At 32.9% G+C, this 18,123-nt stretch overlaps 2 protein-coding genes across 2 annotated transcripts; one reads left to right on the plus strand and one right to left on the minus strand.

Annotated features, from left to right (window-relative positions):
* Positions 1–1,289: 1,289 nt before the first annotated feature.
* On the minus strand, positions 1,290–8,675 carry LOC145316412 (uncharacterized). Its single transcript, XM_080156882.1, has 8 exons — positions 8,485–8,675; positions 6,979–7,055; positions 6,451–6,532; positions 4,916–4,962; positions 4,398–4,544; positions 3,521–3,697; positions 2,278–2,367; positions 1,290–1,815 (listed from the first exon to the last, which is right to left on the minus strand). Exons 1-8 carry the CDS (start codon positions 8,653–8,655, stop codon positions 1,683–1,685), a joined length of 924 nt encoding a protein of 307 aa, XP_080013008.1. The 5' UTR covers positions 8,656–8,675; the 3' UTR covers positions 1,290–1,682.
* Positions 8,676–9,668: 993 nt separating this feature from the next.
* LOC145316413 (uncharacterized) lies at positions 9,669–14,816 on the plus strand. The gene is made up of 5 exons (XM_080156883.1): positions 9,669–9,854; positions 10,482–10,581; positions 12,511–12,593; positions 13,068–13,517; positions 14,602–14,816. Exons 2-5 carry the CDS (start codon positions 10,491–10,493, stop codon positions 14,680–14,682), a joined length of 705 nt encoding a protein of 234 aa, XP_080013009.1. The 5' UTR covers positions 9,669–9,854; positions 10,482–10,490; the 3' UTR covers positions 14,683–14,816.
* The last annotated feature ends 3,307 nt before the right edge of the window (positions 14,817–18,123 follow it).

Raw genomic sequence — 18,123 nt, forward strand, 5'->3', positions numbered from 1 at the left:
TTTCAAATACCTCTTCATAAAACTCCTTTGTCCCCCTTTAGGTTCCCCACCAATGAACCGAGCCTTTAATTCAAGTGGTCTTTAAATCAATTATGGAATAAGACAATGTTCAGCTGTTATTCTATTTCAACAGCTGCGCCCCTGGCATATAAAATCTATTCATTGGAAGCTGTAGGTCGAGGGGAGGTCAGAAAAATAGCCTAAAACTACCCTAAGATATGTATAAAGCTTCTCTGAAAAGTAGAATCGATTTGGACGTTAGATTAAAACAAAAAACCTTACAGCTTTATATAATAGGATAGGGTAGTTAAATCCAGCTCTTTTTTAGTACTGCGCAGAAGTTCTCCTTAACTCACGTTGTATGTCATAGTGCGTCCGGTCCTTCAGAAGAAAAGTGATTTTCTCGGCTGCTATGAGACATAGTTGGCTTATTTCTAATGGCATATCTAGAAGGGGTGCTGTAACTTTTACCACTAGCAAAAATACAGCCACTGTGTTTTTGACAAAAAGTGGGCGTGTTTTTGTCAATTTCGTCTTAGTTGTTTTTTTGGCAATATTTTTTATCCACTGTCAAAATCACACCTTTACTGCTGTCATAAACACAGTTTTACTGTCATATTCACTCCCATGAAATTCAATGAGGCTGTCAAATTCACAGTTTTGATGAAAAAAAAAATACACCTTTTTTATATTATAATATTAAGTATTAAACCAAGTTGTTATAACTTTTAACTTTATTAATGCTCATAATTACTTAATCTAACTGTTATGTTTGGACGGAAATAAAAATTATATTGTTAATTATTGTGTTTTTCAGAATGTTTTTGAAACCAATTAATATCCGCTGGATTAGAACCAGTTCCAAGTCGAATACTGAAAAATAATTTATATCATTGTGTTACTTACATTTTCTACAAATATCAAAACAAAAATTAAACAAATTTGGTTTAATTTTATAATTTATAATATCTGCTGAAAGCTGTCTATAATACGATGCAATAAAAAAAAACTATCCTCAGCAGCGGCTATTATAGACGTTGTAATAATTTTTGTAGATTCTAATTTGAGTTTTTTCTATCACTCAATTGGTTTGTTGATCTGTATGTAATGCTAAAATTTTTATGCGTCATTTTCAGTGTACTATTAACAGCTCAATTTTCTCATATCATCATTTTATCCAGCTGCAAGTTTCACTTTATTAGAGAACATGAAAATCTGGTGTAAAAGCCAAGCAATATTATATCCATTCTTGTAAACTGCAATTTTACCAGGAAATTTTACATACAAAGTACAAATGATAATACAAATTTATTAAAATAATATTTAATATTAGAGAACAAGAAATTTAAGTTAGATTTCTAAAAATCTAAACACAAATTATAAATTGTCATTATATATATTACATCAATATTAAAGCATTTAAAAAAAATCATTTGCTTCTTTAACAAAATACGTTCATTGAAAGAAAACAAAGTAGCGGTTTTGTCGTATTTTCACAGTAGCTTTTCATAGATTATTTTAGGTTAGGTAAATGTTGATGATTGCCCTGCAGGGATAGGATATAGGCTTCGCAAGGTTAGAGCCCCCCACAGGGACTAGGAATAGGAGAAAAGAAACTCGTTACTTCGTTTTCTTTCCAATATCCAAAATTTATTATTTATTATATCTATCTTTTTTTAAAACTAAAAGAGATACTTTAAATTTGATTCTCTGTCCTCCAACAATATTAAAAGAGAATTAAGTCTTTCACTTAGATTTTTATCATGAAATAATTTGCTAATTCTATTCATCTTGTTGCTTAATCCATTATCTTCCCTGAAAAGTAAAAAAACACTGATAATTTTATGATTAAAGCATTTCCCAGGGATCTAAATGATATGAGAATGGCCGATAAATTAATGTACATCCCCATTGTATTGGTTATACACAAAATTATCCATTCTGTAAATTACAATTATTAGTAGATAAAACGTTTGGACACTTCAACCAATCAAAATTCAATGAAAGTCCCCAAAGTTGTTATTTTAAAACTTTTTGGGACTAGTGTATTAAACAGCCCAACGTCCCCTCCCTCCCTGGGTTGTTCCTCTAAAAACTTATGATACAATAAACCTATACATTTGATTTTTAGAATAATGCTCCCTAAGACAACAAGGTAGAATGTTATAAGAGTAGCATATCTATCCTGAAAATGTAAATATATCCCTATCAGTACAATTATCGAAATCGTAAGCTACAAACAAAAAACCTTAATACTTCATATAACAGGATAATTACCTGAACTCTTCTGGAATACCATTCAGTTGCCACTCTTTGATCATCTCACTTGGAGCCAGCAATTGTAAGCCCATTAAAATCATTCCATCCCTTAAACAATGGATTTATTATTACTTGGATCTTACACCAGATTATCATGTACTCTAATAAAGTGAAACATAAAGCTGGCTAAAATAACAATCCCCACATCTACTACCTTTACTCCATCCCCTCTCCTCCTGCTAAATTAATGAACTGACCAATAAGTAATGTCAATGTTAGCAACCTAAATTTTTTCCCTGTCATAATATCTATGTATAATATTTCGGTACTACGTCAAACCCTAGATACGTCAAACAGTAGATGCGACAAACAGTAGACAGACAAACCCTAGACACGACATACGCTAGATACGACAAACGCTAGAATGCGACAAAGACTAGAATATGACAAACGCTAGATTTTTTCTAAAGGCGACAAACAATAGATACGACAAACGCTAGAATTAATCTTTATAAAAAGTAAAAGGATGTTTGTTTTTCTATACTGCAGGATCTCGCTAAATGCTGAACCGATCGAATTCTCCTTAACAGGGTAGATTCTCATAGGTCATGGGAAGGATTATAACTATTTTGGTTGAGGGTACCACCACCCTCCCCAGATATTTCGCCCTAAAAAAATTACTCCCCCCCCCCAAAAAAAATATTTTAAAATATACTAAAATAAAAAATGAGGTTGAGGGGGGGGGGTCAAAAGTTTTCTTATTCGTTGGCTAACCAACTTTTGGTACTTTAATGAATTTGATTGGTTGGTTTAATAAGTTGAGTGTTCAAACGTTTTAACCGTTAATTTTATGCTATAGGGGATGTACATTTTCGGCCAATATCTTATCCCTTTAGGTCCCTGCATTGATAGTAATATAAATTTAGTATTTATAAACGAAAAAATCTTTGAATATTTTTTAAGTCTAAATTCTAGCGTATGTCGCTTCTAGTGTTTGTCGCACTTTAAAAATTCTACTGTTTGTCGCGAAATTGAAAATTCTACTGTTTGTCGTAGTCTAGTGTTTGACGCATCTATTGTTTGTCTGTCTAGCGTTTGACGCATCTACTATTTGTCTGTCTAGCGTTTGTCGCATCTACTGTTTGACGTATCTAGTGTTTGACGTAGTACCAATATTTCATATCCATTTCATTTTCAAGAAAATATTTCTAGAGCCAAGAAAATTTGACTAAAACAGAGCTTTACTTTTGTCAAAATTTACCTGATAGTTGCGGCAAGAATTAGCTCCGAGGCAATGAAAGCCGCCAGTGGAAACCAGGGTCCCAGAATGTTAGTGCCTACATGTGCCAGAGTGTAGCCACAGGCACAGCTGATGACGTCACCGACCACGTTGATCCTGCTGTCACCCATGTACAGCTCACTTGTCCCAGAGTTCTCCCTAAGTTATTAGTTTACTGTGAAGTTTAGGATATGGTCTTTAAATTACTTTGTCTGTCTGTCCGTCCGTACGTCAGTCCCCCAGAAAATATTTAAGAGTAATTCATCTTGAGATAGACTTCTGATTATTGTTTTGCGAATTATTTATAACAGGGAGATACACATCCAGCTACTTTGTTTTTTACTGCTGGTTTCGCCCCTGGCCTAATTGGTTCAACGGTTACCGAGATCTTAAGCTTTATAGAAGGTTAGTTAGACATCGTTTATTTTAAATTCTTGTATAAAAGGAACAGTTTTCTGTCTGTCGTATGCTTGTCTCTTAAGATCTTGCTTACTACAAGACCGATATGGTTTTCCTTTACAGTGAAGCTTCTTGTAGATCCAGATAAGGTTCAAAAGTTTGAAGAAGAACCATAACGGTTAGTAAGATCATTTGCTGCAGACAAATATAAGGATATCAGAAAAGAAGGGAACAAATGGCTGTTTATTGCACTAGCCCACAAAGTTATTGATTGGCTCAACAACTTTGAGACTTTTATTTAAATTTGATTGGTTAGTTCATTAAGTTGAGTGTCAAAACGTTTCAACAACTAACTGTAATCTACAGAAGGGGTAATTTTGTGATTCATTTCATCATTGGGTATGTACATTAATTTAACGGCTACAGTTTTATCCCTTTAGATCCTTGGAGGAAAACTTACCTGAATAGAAAAATGATGAGATTAGTATTCTCAAGCATCTCGAAGAGTATGGCGCTTGTGATGGCGAGTATGAGTCCTCCTCCCACAGGTAGGCCAGTCAAATATCCAACCAGGTACCCGAGCATACCATGCGACACATGAGAGAAACTGAAGCATGAAAAATTTTATCCATGATGACCGCTGCCAAGTCGCTTCAAAAGAACAGACAGCAATATGCAAGCAGACGAAAAAGGTCCCCACCACTTGGGCCATATAGTTGTCTGGGTTATACAATAAACATATATATTTGCTTAGACATTTATTTAAAATAAATCAATAAAATACAATACAGAGTGATTTTGGAAAAAATGTCGAAAAAGGTAAATAACATATAGTGCATTTACTTGAAGAGCATCATTTGACAGGGCCTCCAGCCCCTCAGTTCTAATAATACCGGTTTTAAACTTTCATTCATTTTTCATTCTACTATCCGAGGAAAGCTGTCTATAATACGATGCAATAAATAGCTATTATTATACCTGTAAGGATCAAACAGATTTTGTGATGTTTCTTCTGTGTAATGCTCCTAAATATTAAAGTCTTTTTATTACATTATCATGGTAGAGGGTAAACTTACCTTTACATAGATAGGAAAAATACCTCTTTTATCATAGTAGAGGGTAAACTTACCTTTACAATAGATAGGAATAATATGTCCATTATCATGGCCAGGTAGAGGGTAAACTTACCTTTACATAGATAGGAATTATACATCCATTATCATGGTAGAGGGTAAACTTACCTTTACATAGATAGGAAAAATACCTCTATTATCATAGTAGAGGGTAAACTTACCTTTACATAGATAGGAATAATACATCCATTATCATGGTAGAGGGTAAACTTACCTTTACATAGATAGGAATAATACATCCATTATCATGGTAGAGGGTAAACTTACCTTTACATAGATAAGAATAATACATCCATTATCATGGTAGAGGGTAAACTTACCTTTACATAGATAGGAAAAATACATCCATTATCATGGTAGAGGGTAAACTTACCTTTACATAGATAGGAATAATACATCCATTATCATGGTAGAGGGTAAACTTACCTTTACATAGATAAGAATAATACATCCATTATCATGGTAGAGGGTAAACTTACCTTTACATAGATAGGAATAATACATCCATTATCATGGTAGAGGGTAAACTTACCTTTACATAGATAGGAATAATACATCCATTATCATGGTAGATGGTAAACTTACCTTTACATAGATAGAAATAATACATCCATTATCATGGTAGAGGGTAAACTTACCTTTACATAGATAGGAAAAATACGTCCATTATCATGGTAGAGGGTAAATTTACCTTTACATAGATAGGAATAATACATCCATTATCATGGTAGAGGGTAAACTTACCTTTACATAGATGGGAATAATACATTCATTATCATGGTAGAGGGTATACTTACCTTTACATAGATAGGAATAATACATCCATTATCATGGTAGAGGGTAAACTTACCTTTACATAGATAGGAATAATACATCTATTATCATGGTAGAGGGTAAACTTACCTTTACATAGATGGGAATAATACCTCTATTATCATGGTAGAGGGTAAACTTACCTTTACATAGATAGGAATAATACATCCTTTATCATGGTAGAGGGTAAACTTACCTTTACATAGATAGGAAAAATACATCAATTATCATGGTAGAGGGTAAACTTACCTTTACATAGATAGAAAAAATACGCCCATTATCATAGTAGAGGGTAAACTTACCTTTACATAGATAGGAATAATACATCCATTATCATGGTAGAGGGTAAACTTACCTTTACATAGATAGGAAAAATACATCCATTATCATGGTAGAGGGTAAACTTACCTTTACATAGATAGGAATAATACATCCATTATCATGGTAGAGGGTAAACTTACCTTTACATAGATAGGAAAAATACGCCCATTATCATAGTAGAGGGTAAACTTACCTTTACATAGATAGGAATAATACATCCATTATCATGGTAGAGGGTAAACTTACCTTTACATAGATAGGAAAAATACGCCCATTATCATGGCCAGGTAGAGGGTAAACGGCATGGATTATTCCAAGCACATATAAGCTAAAACATAAGATTTTTATTATTATATATAAATGAGGTTTCGTGATTTAATAAATTTTAACATAGCTATAGGATATTTTTTAAAAATCTTAATAGCTCTGTTATATAAAAATTGTTAAGCCTAAGATGCTTAGAAATTGTAGTTGTAAAAACTCTAAATAATTGGGTCTTAAATGTACATGAGTCAATTTCAAGAATCCTGCATTTGACGCAATTTTAGAACATTTATCTATTAATTTAGACATCTGTTGCACTGCCACTCTATTATTAAAACTGTTTGCTTTTCCGACTACCAGGGCCAACAAAACAGGGATCTTTGATTTTTATTATTGTATCCATAGAAAATTGTCTATAGTACCAAATATTAATATTTGTTTTTATCAATTTTACCCAGAACCGGTTTTAATCCAGCGGAAATGGATCGGATTTGAAAAAAAAATTTGAACCTGTATCCAATTCCAATAAGAACAGAAGTTATGGATGCCTTTACAATGTTGGAAAATGCTTCGTTTGTTTCTCGAAACTAAAATAAATGAATTGAATAGCACTTTGCTTTTTCATATTTTGGAGTTAATTCAAGGACTGAACCGAACTTACGAATAGATTAATAAATAATCCCCCTACTTATTTTTTTTAAATCTAGGAGCTCTAACAATGCTTGGCTCTCTGCACCCTAACTTGACCTAACCTAAAATCAATTAACAGTATAATACTTTTCTTTGGTTCACTATTACAAAAAAAAACAATGATGAAAATATAAAGAACAAAAGTAAAGAAAAGTGAGTATGACAGACAAACAGACGATTAAACACAATACTTATTAGAGTGGGTCGATTTTGGACATTTTTTTTCTGAGGCCAAAGCGGGGATCTGCACTCAATTTATATAGATATAATACACCTCTGGATGATTTAAAATTTATCCTAAGTCTTAAAACCGCTGACGACCAGACATTCAATTGTATAGCTATTTGTAAATGGGAGTCAAAAATTTACTGAATCAGAACTATGGCTTCATGGTGCTCCCTGGAAATGCCTTGAGGAGCTGAGTCAGGAACTTTTGACCGTTTCAAAAAATCTCGTTCCTAGCCTGAGAAAATCTAAAAAACCTCTACAAATTGGATAGTTCTCAATAAACCTTTAAAAATTTTGGTTTTTTAGTGATTTCTAAGGCTAGGAACGAGATATTTTGAAACGGACAAAAGTTCCTGATTCAGCTCCTCAAGGCCTTTCCAGGGAGCACCATGAAGCCATAGTTCTGATTCAAAAATTTTGTTGAATGTCGTCTTTGCATACTAATAAGTAATGAATTATATTTTTAAGTGGTCGTGTTCTATAACTCAATTTTTTAAAATTCTTTTTCGGTCAGAAATGTTTTTAAGGTTAATTTTATCTGTTGCATATCCCCGCTTTGTCTAATTCCGATATGAACCCACCCTAAGTCTTATGGGTTCTTTTTTCTAGGGGGGTAATGTAATGGTAGACTTATCCACGCAAACTATCTCGCCGTCCTAACAAGTCGACCACTGATAGTCCCGTCCCCTTATGTGTTTGAGGGTTCAGTGGAGAGTTCTAACCGTACTGGGCTCTCTGAAACCTTACTTAACCTAACCTAACTTTAAACATACAATAGTTGTGGAAAAAAGTGAGCCTGACATACAATAGGACGGATAAATGTTTTGTATAGTTTATACGCATTCTATCTTTAAAGAAATTATGAAAACCTTATGCTTTTCAGAGCAGTACCTGTATTTAGCCGTCTATCTTGAATAGGTGTCAAGAAAATAGAAAGAAAAGTTTCCAACTAGATGAAGCTGACAGACGGAAAAACAGACGGATATTTGGTAATATAATAGCTCTAATGTCAAAGAAAAAAAAAGAAGTATAAATTTATAAATAAATTTATGAAAAATTTAAGATTTCATCGATATCATATATTCATCATATACTCACTTTAAACATCTTAATTTTTTCCATAAAACCACCGCCAGGCTCATCAACAAACATATCATTAACAAAACTATTGAAAACAGCATTTCTATGTACTTCAAATGGAACATTTGAAAACGCAGCACTTGAGTTGGCGTAAGGCTTAATATAGCTGTCAGAATGTGATAACTCCATTATCAAAGCAAAACTAAAGTGAGAATATATGGTTGACCTGAGCGCAGTAGTGTGTGTGTGTGAGTTGACCTAGTGCGTGTGTGTGTGTGTTTTGTCCTAGTGTGCGTGTGTTGACCCCTAGTGTGCGTGTGCGCGCATTGGGTCAACTGACCACCTGCTGTGCGCAGCTAACGGTCATTGTATGGCCTTGGGCAATGATTAAATCTTCAATTTTGACATAAACAATTCTCAATTATAAAAATTCATCATATATTTATAAAACAAGGAAAGCTACATACACAAAGGCGAAGCTGAGATAATTATATCTAAATCTAACTCACAGCCGCATAAATTATATTTATAGATAATCTTATTTAGTAATTTGACTATCAATTATAGCACATTCATAATATTTGGAGCACAGCGGCTCTACAATTTTACATTATAGCGCGAGCACAGAAATTTTTCAAGAAATGCGCAAGGTGTTTCAAAAAAAAATTACTATCACATGACATTTTTTGACACCCTCCAATTATCTTTGAGTGGATTTGAAAACATCCTTTTCCAGTAACAAATAATTGATTTTATGGATGTTGTAACCCATGTCATATCAATGGATGTATTATTGCTTGGATCTTACACCAGATAATCATGTACTCTAATGAGGTGAAATTTGTAGCTGGCTAAAATACCGATCTTTCCCATCAACGCCATTTATCCCATCCTCATTACTGGATGAACGAACTGATCAATAAGTGATTACCATGTTATCAACCTATATTTTAATTGACAACAATTTTTTCCCTGTCATAATATCCACGTTTAGTTTATTCAATATTTCTTCCCATGTCATTTCGGATTTTTCTCAACAGAAAAAATATTTTGTCAAAGACGACTTTCCAACCTTTCTTCAAATGCTCAGTTGTAAAATGAATTTTACTTGGGAAACTTTTGGGGAAATCTGCAATTATTATTGTGAACCATAGTGTGTGTGAGTGTGTGTGTGTGTGTGTGTGTGTATGTGTGTGTGATTTGTGTATGGGGCTCAAATTGTCCTTAATAAGATGTAGTATCATAGTATGGAGAAAGTTTTGCACAAAAGTGTATATTAGTTCACAAAAAGATATTCAAATGTTTTGAAAGTTTTAAATACTAATGTTATGTATAAAAAAATTAAATATAGTTAAATATGAAAATAAGAATTAAAAAGTGACTTTAGGGTAAGTTTTACAAACATAAGTTTTGAAATATTTTTAAAGCATTTTCTTCTAAGATTAAATGTAATGATATATTTTATCTTAGTCAAAAAATTTATTTTACAAGGATGGAAACATCCATAAAAGCGAATCAAACTAACAAATATAGAAGAACTGAATTTCTAATATCATAGGAACAGATTATTATTTCGAATACAAATTTGATGTAAATGTATGTCGTTAAATAGGATATGTTAAATAGGAAGTACTGGAATTTTTAGACTTGATTATAGAGATGCTTCGCTTATTACATTGTGCCTACAAAAAATACAAACAAAATATTAAAGCCAAAAAATAATCAGAACCTAAAAGTCTTACAAGATTTTATTTTTCAGTATGGCTTCGAAACCGAATAATATCTGCTGAATTTCAGCTATGCTGAAAAAACAATATTAAGCATTATAGACACTTTTCCATGTATATTAAAATAAAAATCATAACTTTGATACCAGTTTTGTTAACTCGAGGCAAACAAAACTAGTTTTAAGTTTATAGTTTTTTAATTTTTCATTTTAATATCCTCGGAAAGCTGTTTATAATACGATGCAATGAATAACTATTATCTAATGTGTGACTTGAGCTACTATTCAGGTGGCTGGAATGGGGTGTACGTCCCTAACTCGAGGGGACACTGTCCTCCTGGTTTCTGTCTATGGAACTGCCATAGCTGTGGCTCTGCTCTCTGTACTAGGCAGGAATAGAAACGGATAAGTACCGGCCGGGACAATGGATATAGAATATACGTCGATATTATGACAGGGGAAAAAATTGTCGTCAATTTAGGTTGCCAACATGGGCATCACTTATTGGGTAGTTCGTTCATCTAGTAGGAGGAAAGGGGGTCGTTGTTTTAACCAACTACAAGTTTTATTTTATTAGAATATGTGATAATCTAGTGTAAGATCCAAGTAAAAATAAATCCATTTTTCATTACTTTAAAAGAAAGATGAATCAAACATAAGCAATTATTTCTCACAATAATATTCGTAAAATTTGACCAGCCCTCCCCCCCCCCCCCTATAATTGAGTTTCCTGATATAACTCTACATCCCAAACCCCAACTTCTGTTAAATCATATCTTTTATAAATTTTCTAAAGAAAAAAATACGAATTTAGCATTAATACCGGAATACATTATAATTTCCCATTTTTCTTTCTGTAAAAAACTGTCTATAAAACTACCAAATAAATATACATTAAAACCCAATTATAAACATATGTATGTGTGCTCATTATGTTACCCCTGCCCAGGGTTTCGGATCCGCATTGATTATATGCGGATCCGGATCCTCAAAATTTGAACAGTGCGGATCCGGATCCGGATCCTTGACAATAAAAATAAAATCACCAAAGGGATAGTTCTATGAAGTGTATTTAAAGAGTTAAGGTACTTAGAGTAGTGAACTTTTATATGTCTTAGTAGAATATATTAGGCATTGGATAGATATGATTATATGTTAAAGAATTTTTAACATTGACCAGACCAAACTTTTTTTATTTGACAATATCGAAAAAAGTTAAAGAGATTTGCCACATAAATTACATGAGAATGGTCTATTTTTTTCCAAATATGTATAGCCAAAACACCAATTTTAGATAATCTTTTTCCACATATTTCACAAGAGTTATAAAAAAATTTAACAGGGGTTCCCCTTGGGACAAGTTACTTAAAAAACATAAAAAATACCGTCCGGTTCACTATAGGACAGGTTTTCTATAGATTATTATTAAAAAAATAAAGAAAACCATCCGGTTTCCTTACAATATACACATTATCTCAAGCGGAAATACCAACTAACCATACAACATATATATATATATATATAAAAAGACCATTCTCATGTAATTTATGTTGCAAATCACTAACTCTTTTAGATATTGTCAAATAAAAAAAGTTTGGTCAGGTCAATGTTAAAATTCTTTATCACAATCATTTCTATCAAATAACACGCAACGAAGTTGAAAATAAAAATGAAAAACTCATTTTTTAAGGAAAATCCCTGGTAAAATCTCCTAATTTTAATCAATAACTTTATATTATGCACTACTACGTTATTTAAAATAGAAAAAACTTACAGTTCACTATTTTTTTTTAAATGCACTTCGTGAAACTATCCCTTTTTCAAAAAAAATTTTATTCTTTAATTCGAAGTCAAAAATACTTTTAATTTTCAAGTCTGAACCTAAACCTTAAAGATAGGCTCTCATCAAGAGAATGTCTGAGATTTTATATAAATTTAGGTAGATTTTTCCATTTTTTCCGCATTTTTTTGAGTCCAAGGATCCTTGGACTCAAAAATATGCGGATCCGAAACCCTGCCCCTGCCATATATCCGGTACATACCTTATCCAGGGAGAGAGTGGACATTGGGCTGTTTATTACATTAGTCCCCAAAGTTTTCTAAAAAAAAATTTATTCTATGGCTTAATAACTTTTGGGACTTCTATTTAATTTTGATAGGTTTGTTAATTAAGTTTAGAATCCAAACGTTTCAACCATTATTTATAATCTACAGGATGGGTAATTTGTGTATCATTATTTGGGATGTAAATCAACTTATCAGCCATTGTCTTATCCCTTGTGATCCCTGTACCTTATCCATTTCTTGATGACATATAGGTCTTCACGGTCATGACTTTGGACCTGGATTTTCCACATTTACCACGGATATTCTACATCAAGTCTGCCTCTCTGTCTATGGAGTAAGTATAATAAGATAATTGTAATATTACTAATGAATCTTTATAGTGAAAATTTACGTCATACTGGCCTACTATTGGTCAATTAAAATAAATATTGCCTATCAATAGGCCCTATAAGCTGCTTCTTAATAATTTTTGTAAAATGAATAATTGTAAAATCTTTAATTTCTTTATTAGAACAAGTTCAAAATTGTCAGTCCAACTGAAATAAAACTTTTACCTGTGCTACAAAGTGGGCAAAATAACGAAAAATAGGATTGAATTTAGGCTTTTGTGCATTATAGACCAATAAAATTAAAAAGAAAATCTGTTTAAAATAAAAAATCTCCGCATATGCAATAAAATACTGCCGATCAGAAAACAAACTCCAAATAAGAAGTTTTTTTGGGCCCTTAAATTACTTTAAATTTTACTTACATGTCCGTCCAAAACAAATGATAAAATACAATCTATATTTATTTATCATTTTTTCAGATATGTTTGATGACAAACCTGCTGTTATTTCTTGGTCTGGTGTTGCCACTCCGACCTCTGCTGGTTCCCTGGCTAACCTCCCACGTGCTCCTCTGCTTCGCCCTGGCAGCCTTCTCCTGCTACTACCTCATCCTGTACGTGCAGACAGAATGCAACGCCATGCAACACCCCTGCAGTACCACCGCAGGTGCTGTAGGCCTGGCTGATGATGACCAGGCTACCATCCATCCACGACCGTACCTGATTTCCGATGCCAGGACTGGCTACAGCCTGACCTCCTCAGTTGGCATTCACAATGGTGCTTATGACCACTACGAGAATGTTGAGGATGGTGGTGCAGGGAGTGAGTGTGTTGGGGGAAACCATGTTGCTTGTACCGTGCTGTTAGGATATTCTAGTTCAATTGTTGCTGCTATTATTCTTCTTACATACCTTATATATCTTGTTCAGGTAACAAATTTCGGATAATGGAAAGTACACGAAGTACCGGGTTTCGTCGTATTTTCAAAGTAGCTTTAGATAGGTTAGGTTAGGTAAATGGCAATAATTGCCCTGCATGGTAAGGAATAAAAGAAAAGCTACTATGAAAAAACGACGAAATCCGCTACTTCGTTTCTTTCCATGATCCAAAATTTAACTATTAAAGGGAGAGTTGACACCTAAAGAAAAAATGCATTAAACTTGTCAATAAAATCCATTGTTTTAAAGCCTTTTTTTTTTATTCAAAAACAAACATTTTTAACCATAAAAAGAATGTCATAATATAAAGTAACTGTTACATTTTTGGTGCCGTATCTCTGCCAATGTTTTTTTTGGGTAGAATGGTACCCCACATGTAAATAAACCCTATGGATATTTGGATTGGTTGTGGAAAATTTTGCCGCGCTCTGCGTTACAAAGTTGAACTATTAACCACTTTTAATATTTTACTTTAAACCCTCTCCAAAAAAAAAACTAATACAGATTGGTTGTCTTTGCATATTTCCGTTGAAATCTCCAACTTTTTTTTCTTATGTTAAGTTATCAACTGCTGAAATTAAAACAAAATAACTTTTTTGAAGTAAAAATGTAATTCTTGAAATTTATTATAGAGTAATTGATGTATATTACTTGTAAATTGCACCAGTTTTTCATGTACTGTAATAAAGTAATGCTCACAGTTGGCTATAAATAGCGATACCCCAACTTATTCCCTCCCCTCCTACTGGATAAACGAACTTACCAATAAATGAGGTCCATGTTAGCCACCTAATTTGACGACAAATTTTCCCCTGTCAATATGTCCACACTCCACGTATATTCATTTAGCTATGCAATTTTACTACCAGTATCTGCCTGTTTCTAAAATTTTCAGTCACTAGCACACAAACACTGTCATCTTTATTTTTGTACTTTTTTGATACTTGCAGCTGTGAACGAGATCTTTACCAACAAAAAATCTTACTACCTTTTTAACATCATATTTCCATAAATTCTACCATATTTTTTTTAAAATTCGCTACTATGGAATGCTAATGTTATTGTTTAATTTTAGGATTTCTTTGACAAGCTGAAATATCAATTGAAAGAGTTATCAAATCAAAGAACAAACCAAGAACTAGAAGAACAAAGATAATTTAGTTTTACATGTTTTCAAACTTTGAATAGGATGAATTATTATATTTTTTGATATCTATAATACAAAGTAGCTTTGATGTCTATCAGTCCGTCTGTCTGTCCGTCCCTTAGGATCTCGGTAACCACTGAACCGATTGGATTCTACTCTTCAGGGAATATTCCTACTTGTCCTGTGGTGATTTTAGGCTATTTTCTTAGGGGGTGGGACACCCACAACCCCTCCAAAAATCAAAAAAGCTGCTTGTTTATGATATTTCTCTAATTACAAAAAAAATAATAGTAAATAGTGCAATAATTCTTAAGACATTGTAAGTATACATCTTTCACCAAAAATGTTTTTTTTTGTGAAACTAAAACAAATAAAATTATTTCACAGCAAGGATTCTTGTGCTTTTCTTCAAAGTGCCTGTCGAGCTACTCCCCCCCCCCTTACTTTTGCAATAAAAAATAAGAGGTGGGTATTTTTTCTCTTATGCCTTACCCCTCCGGGTGGCTCTAACCCTTCGGGACTATTCCTCTCTATTTAATCTTTTTAATGGGGGATGGGGAGTTTCAACCAGGCAGTTTGAGGAAAGACGCCAGGATTTTTTCTTTACACTTTTTTCATGCACTTTTTAAAATAAACTTTTGTAAATTTGAACAGTCTCTGTGATAAAAAATTGTCATCGTCAGAGCCTTCAGTCTATACAGGGGTGAATTCTTAAAAAACTTTTGCAAACTAAAAATTTAGAGGGGATAATTTTGCCTCACTAAAATTTTAGTGGGGCAAACTGATTTTACTGGTGCAAAAAGAAATTTTAAGAATTCACCTCAGTTTAAGGAAATTTTTTTTCATAATAATCCTTTACAATGATAACATAGGACTTCTTAAAAAGTCAACTTATGTTTTTGCACAGACTTAAAACAAACAATTTTAAGAATGATTCAAAGTTTTCAAATTGTAAATTGATAATATATTTCCTTGTCTATTTTTCTAATAATCCTGTGCTTGTTTGATAACAAAACACTATGTAAATAATAGAATTGTATATAAAAATTTAGATTTTAAAATAAATTTGTAATAAATTAGACAAAATATTTATTTTTATTTTTGAATACTATTGCATCGTTACCCAGAAGACAACAGCTAAAAGTGATCCTTGCTCTGTAACTTAAACTTGGCATGGTGATTCTTGTGACAGTAAGGTACAACATAAGTAGCGTAGGAACTCATTAAACAATGCCAAACAAATATTTTTCTATTTATCTGATTTTTAGAATAAGGTTTTATAGGACTAATGAACACTAATTTATTAGGTAAGCAAAGCATCTCTATCATCACGTCTTAAAATGTTAGTATGTCCGCATAATGCAGATCCTGTATTTAGGTTTCTTTGACATTTTTGTTTAGAATTAAAATATTGTTCGAAAAAGGTTTTTTAGTTAAATGTCGGATTTAAAAAATTAAAAAAAAAACAATTATTGTCAAAAGTCAAATTAACTTACCAAAGAAAAAGTAATTATTATTTAATTATTTTGATATTTGTATTTTTCACAAATCGTATTTAAATGTTGTTACTTGTTAGCCTAGGTTAAATTTGCAAATTGCGTAAGATGATAATTGTAAATGGATTTATTATTTATTGGACCTTACACCAGATTATCATATCCTCTAATAAAGTGGAACTTGTCGCTGGCTAAAATAACTATCCCCCCCAATCACTCTTTTTGCCCCTTCTACTGACTGAACGAACTAAAAAATAAGTGATGTCCATGTTGGCAACCTAAATTGACGATAATATTTTCCCTGTCATAATATCCACGTATATTCTAATTTAATTGTACTTGTTTATCAACAAATGAAAACTTTGCTATTGCCAAATTGACATGAATTATAATCATAAGAAAAATTCGCTTGTTGACACAGCAGATTGCTCCTCCTTATTTTTGAAATAAAATGAAAATAAGACGAGGGGGGAGGGGGCTTTTCGTTTGTTTCTTTATAGCCCAGAGAGTTAGGGTAAGCAGGTTAGGAAAAGAAAAAACTCCCCCCCCCCCCGGCCCCAGGGACGTCCAAAAGTGGAAGAGGGATAAAGGGTGATACCTTACCCCCCCCCCCCCCCCAAATGATTTTGAGGGTGCCGTAGGTTTAGATTTAGATTCCTAAAAGTAAAGGGGGTGGGGGTAACAAATGTTCAACACACACTTTTTGTAAAAGCACCAATAATTTCAACCAATTTTAAGACAGATGCGGCGTCTTGTGTACTTTTTGGTCTTCTATCAAATTAATTTGATGGCTGCTAGTTTGACAACTTTTATTACCAGTTACGATAATGAATAATACGACAATATTCAAACAAAATAAAATTTTGAAAACAAGGATGAAAACATTTGTAAGTAGCGAAGCTTATGAATAAAAAATTATGAAGGAATGCCAAGCAATAGACGGAAATAATGTGTTATAAATATCAGATCTAGTGCCTTTCGTGATAACACCTCGAAAGGGCCGTTTCGTCATATTTTACCAGTACCTTTTAATAGTTGTTTTAGGTTAGGTCTGGTTAGGTTAGGTGATTACCCTGCAGGTTTAGGCAATTGGCCTCGTAGGGGCTACAACTAGGGGAAAAGCTAGTGTGTAAATAAAACAAACCGCCTCTTAAAAGGGACTATACCCAAAATATCTATAAAAATCTATACATAAAAATCGGAACATTTCTCATAGAATATCCATATATACTATTGAACAAAGACAACAAAGGTTAAAGTAAGATATAGAGTAAAATCTCTATTGTTGTAGGAATCCTCATAGAATAAGAATAAAATATATGTACTTTATTTACCTTATTCCTTCTATCTGAAGTTTCCAAGAAATATTCTTCCTTCTACAAGCCTTAAATGCCCCCTACTCTCAATTATTTTTTTAATATTTGTTAGAGGGTGGGGTGGATATGGTGATTCCATATTGGTCTTGAAGTTTTTATTTGCCCCAACTGTTATCTAGCACCAGACACGAAACAATTAATTATATCTAGTAGCCAGTCTTTTCTATTCTTGGTATTTATGCGTCAATATAATATTTCTTGGTTGTAAATTTTAAAACCTAAAGAAACAGGAGGATGTCTTTCTGTCTATCAATCTGTTTGATTATCAGTCAACCTGTCTGTCTGTATGTCTAGTAGGGTCTTGTAAACGGCCAGGACGATTGTACCCAAATTTTCAAGGAAGTTTTATATTGTTCCAGGGAAGGGTTTATGCTATTAGGTAGGGGGGAAGCAACACCCCCCTTTGGAGATATAGGCATAAGAAAAAATCCGTCATAAAAAAAATTGTAGCACCGTTGTTTATGTCTGTCTATTTGTCCTTCTGTCTGTCGTCGGTAATGCTAGGGTTGTCTTAATAAACCCTACAACATACAAATAATTGTAAAAGATAATATAACGCAGGGTAACTTTACAGGTGG

Source organism: Acartia tonsa, chromosome 4 (assembly GCF_053477335.1).
Source record: "Acartia tonsa isolate MP-2025a chromosome 4, ASM5347733v1, whole genome shotgun sequence".
Classification (NCBI taxonomy): domain Eukaryota; kingdom Metazoa; phylum Arthropoda; class Copepoda; order Calanoida; family Acartiidae; genus Acartia; species Acartia tonsa.

Coding starts and splice junctions, on each gene's coding strand:
- LOC145316412 (XM_080156882.1), bottom strand. CDS start 8,655: ATGGAGTTATCACATTCTGACAGCTATATTAAGCCTTACGCCAACTCA. Junction 6,533..6,978: donor CTTATTGGAATTGGATACAG/GTTCAAATTTTT, acceptor CTTATGTTTTAG/CTTATATGTGCTTGGAATAA. Junction 4,545..4,915: donor AATCTGTTTGATCCTTACAG/GTATAATAATAG, acceptor TTCATGCTTCAG/TTTCTCTCATGTGTCGCATG.
- LOC145316413 (XM_080156883.1), top strand. CDS start 10,491: ATGGGGTGTACGTCCCTAACTCGAGGGGACACTGTCCTCCTGGTTTCT. Junction 12,594..13,067: donor TCTGCCTCTCTGTCTATGGA/GTAAGTATAATA, acceptor TCATTTTTTCAG/ATATGTTTGATGACAAACCT. Junction 13,518..14,601: donor ACCTTATATATCTTGTTCAG/GTAACAAATTTC, acceptor GTTTAATTTTAG/GATTTCTTTGACAAGCTGAA.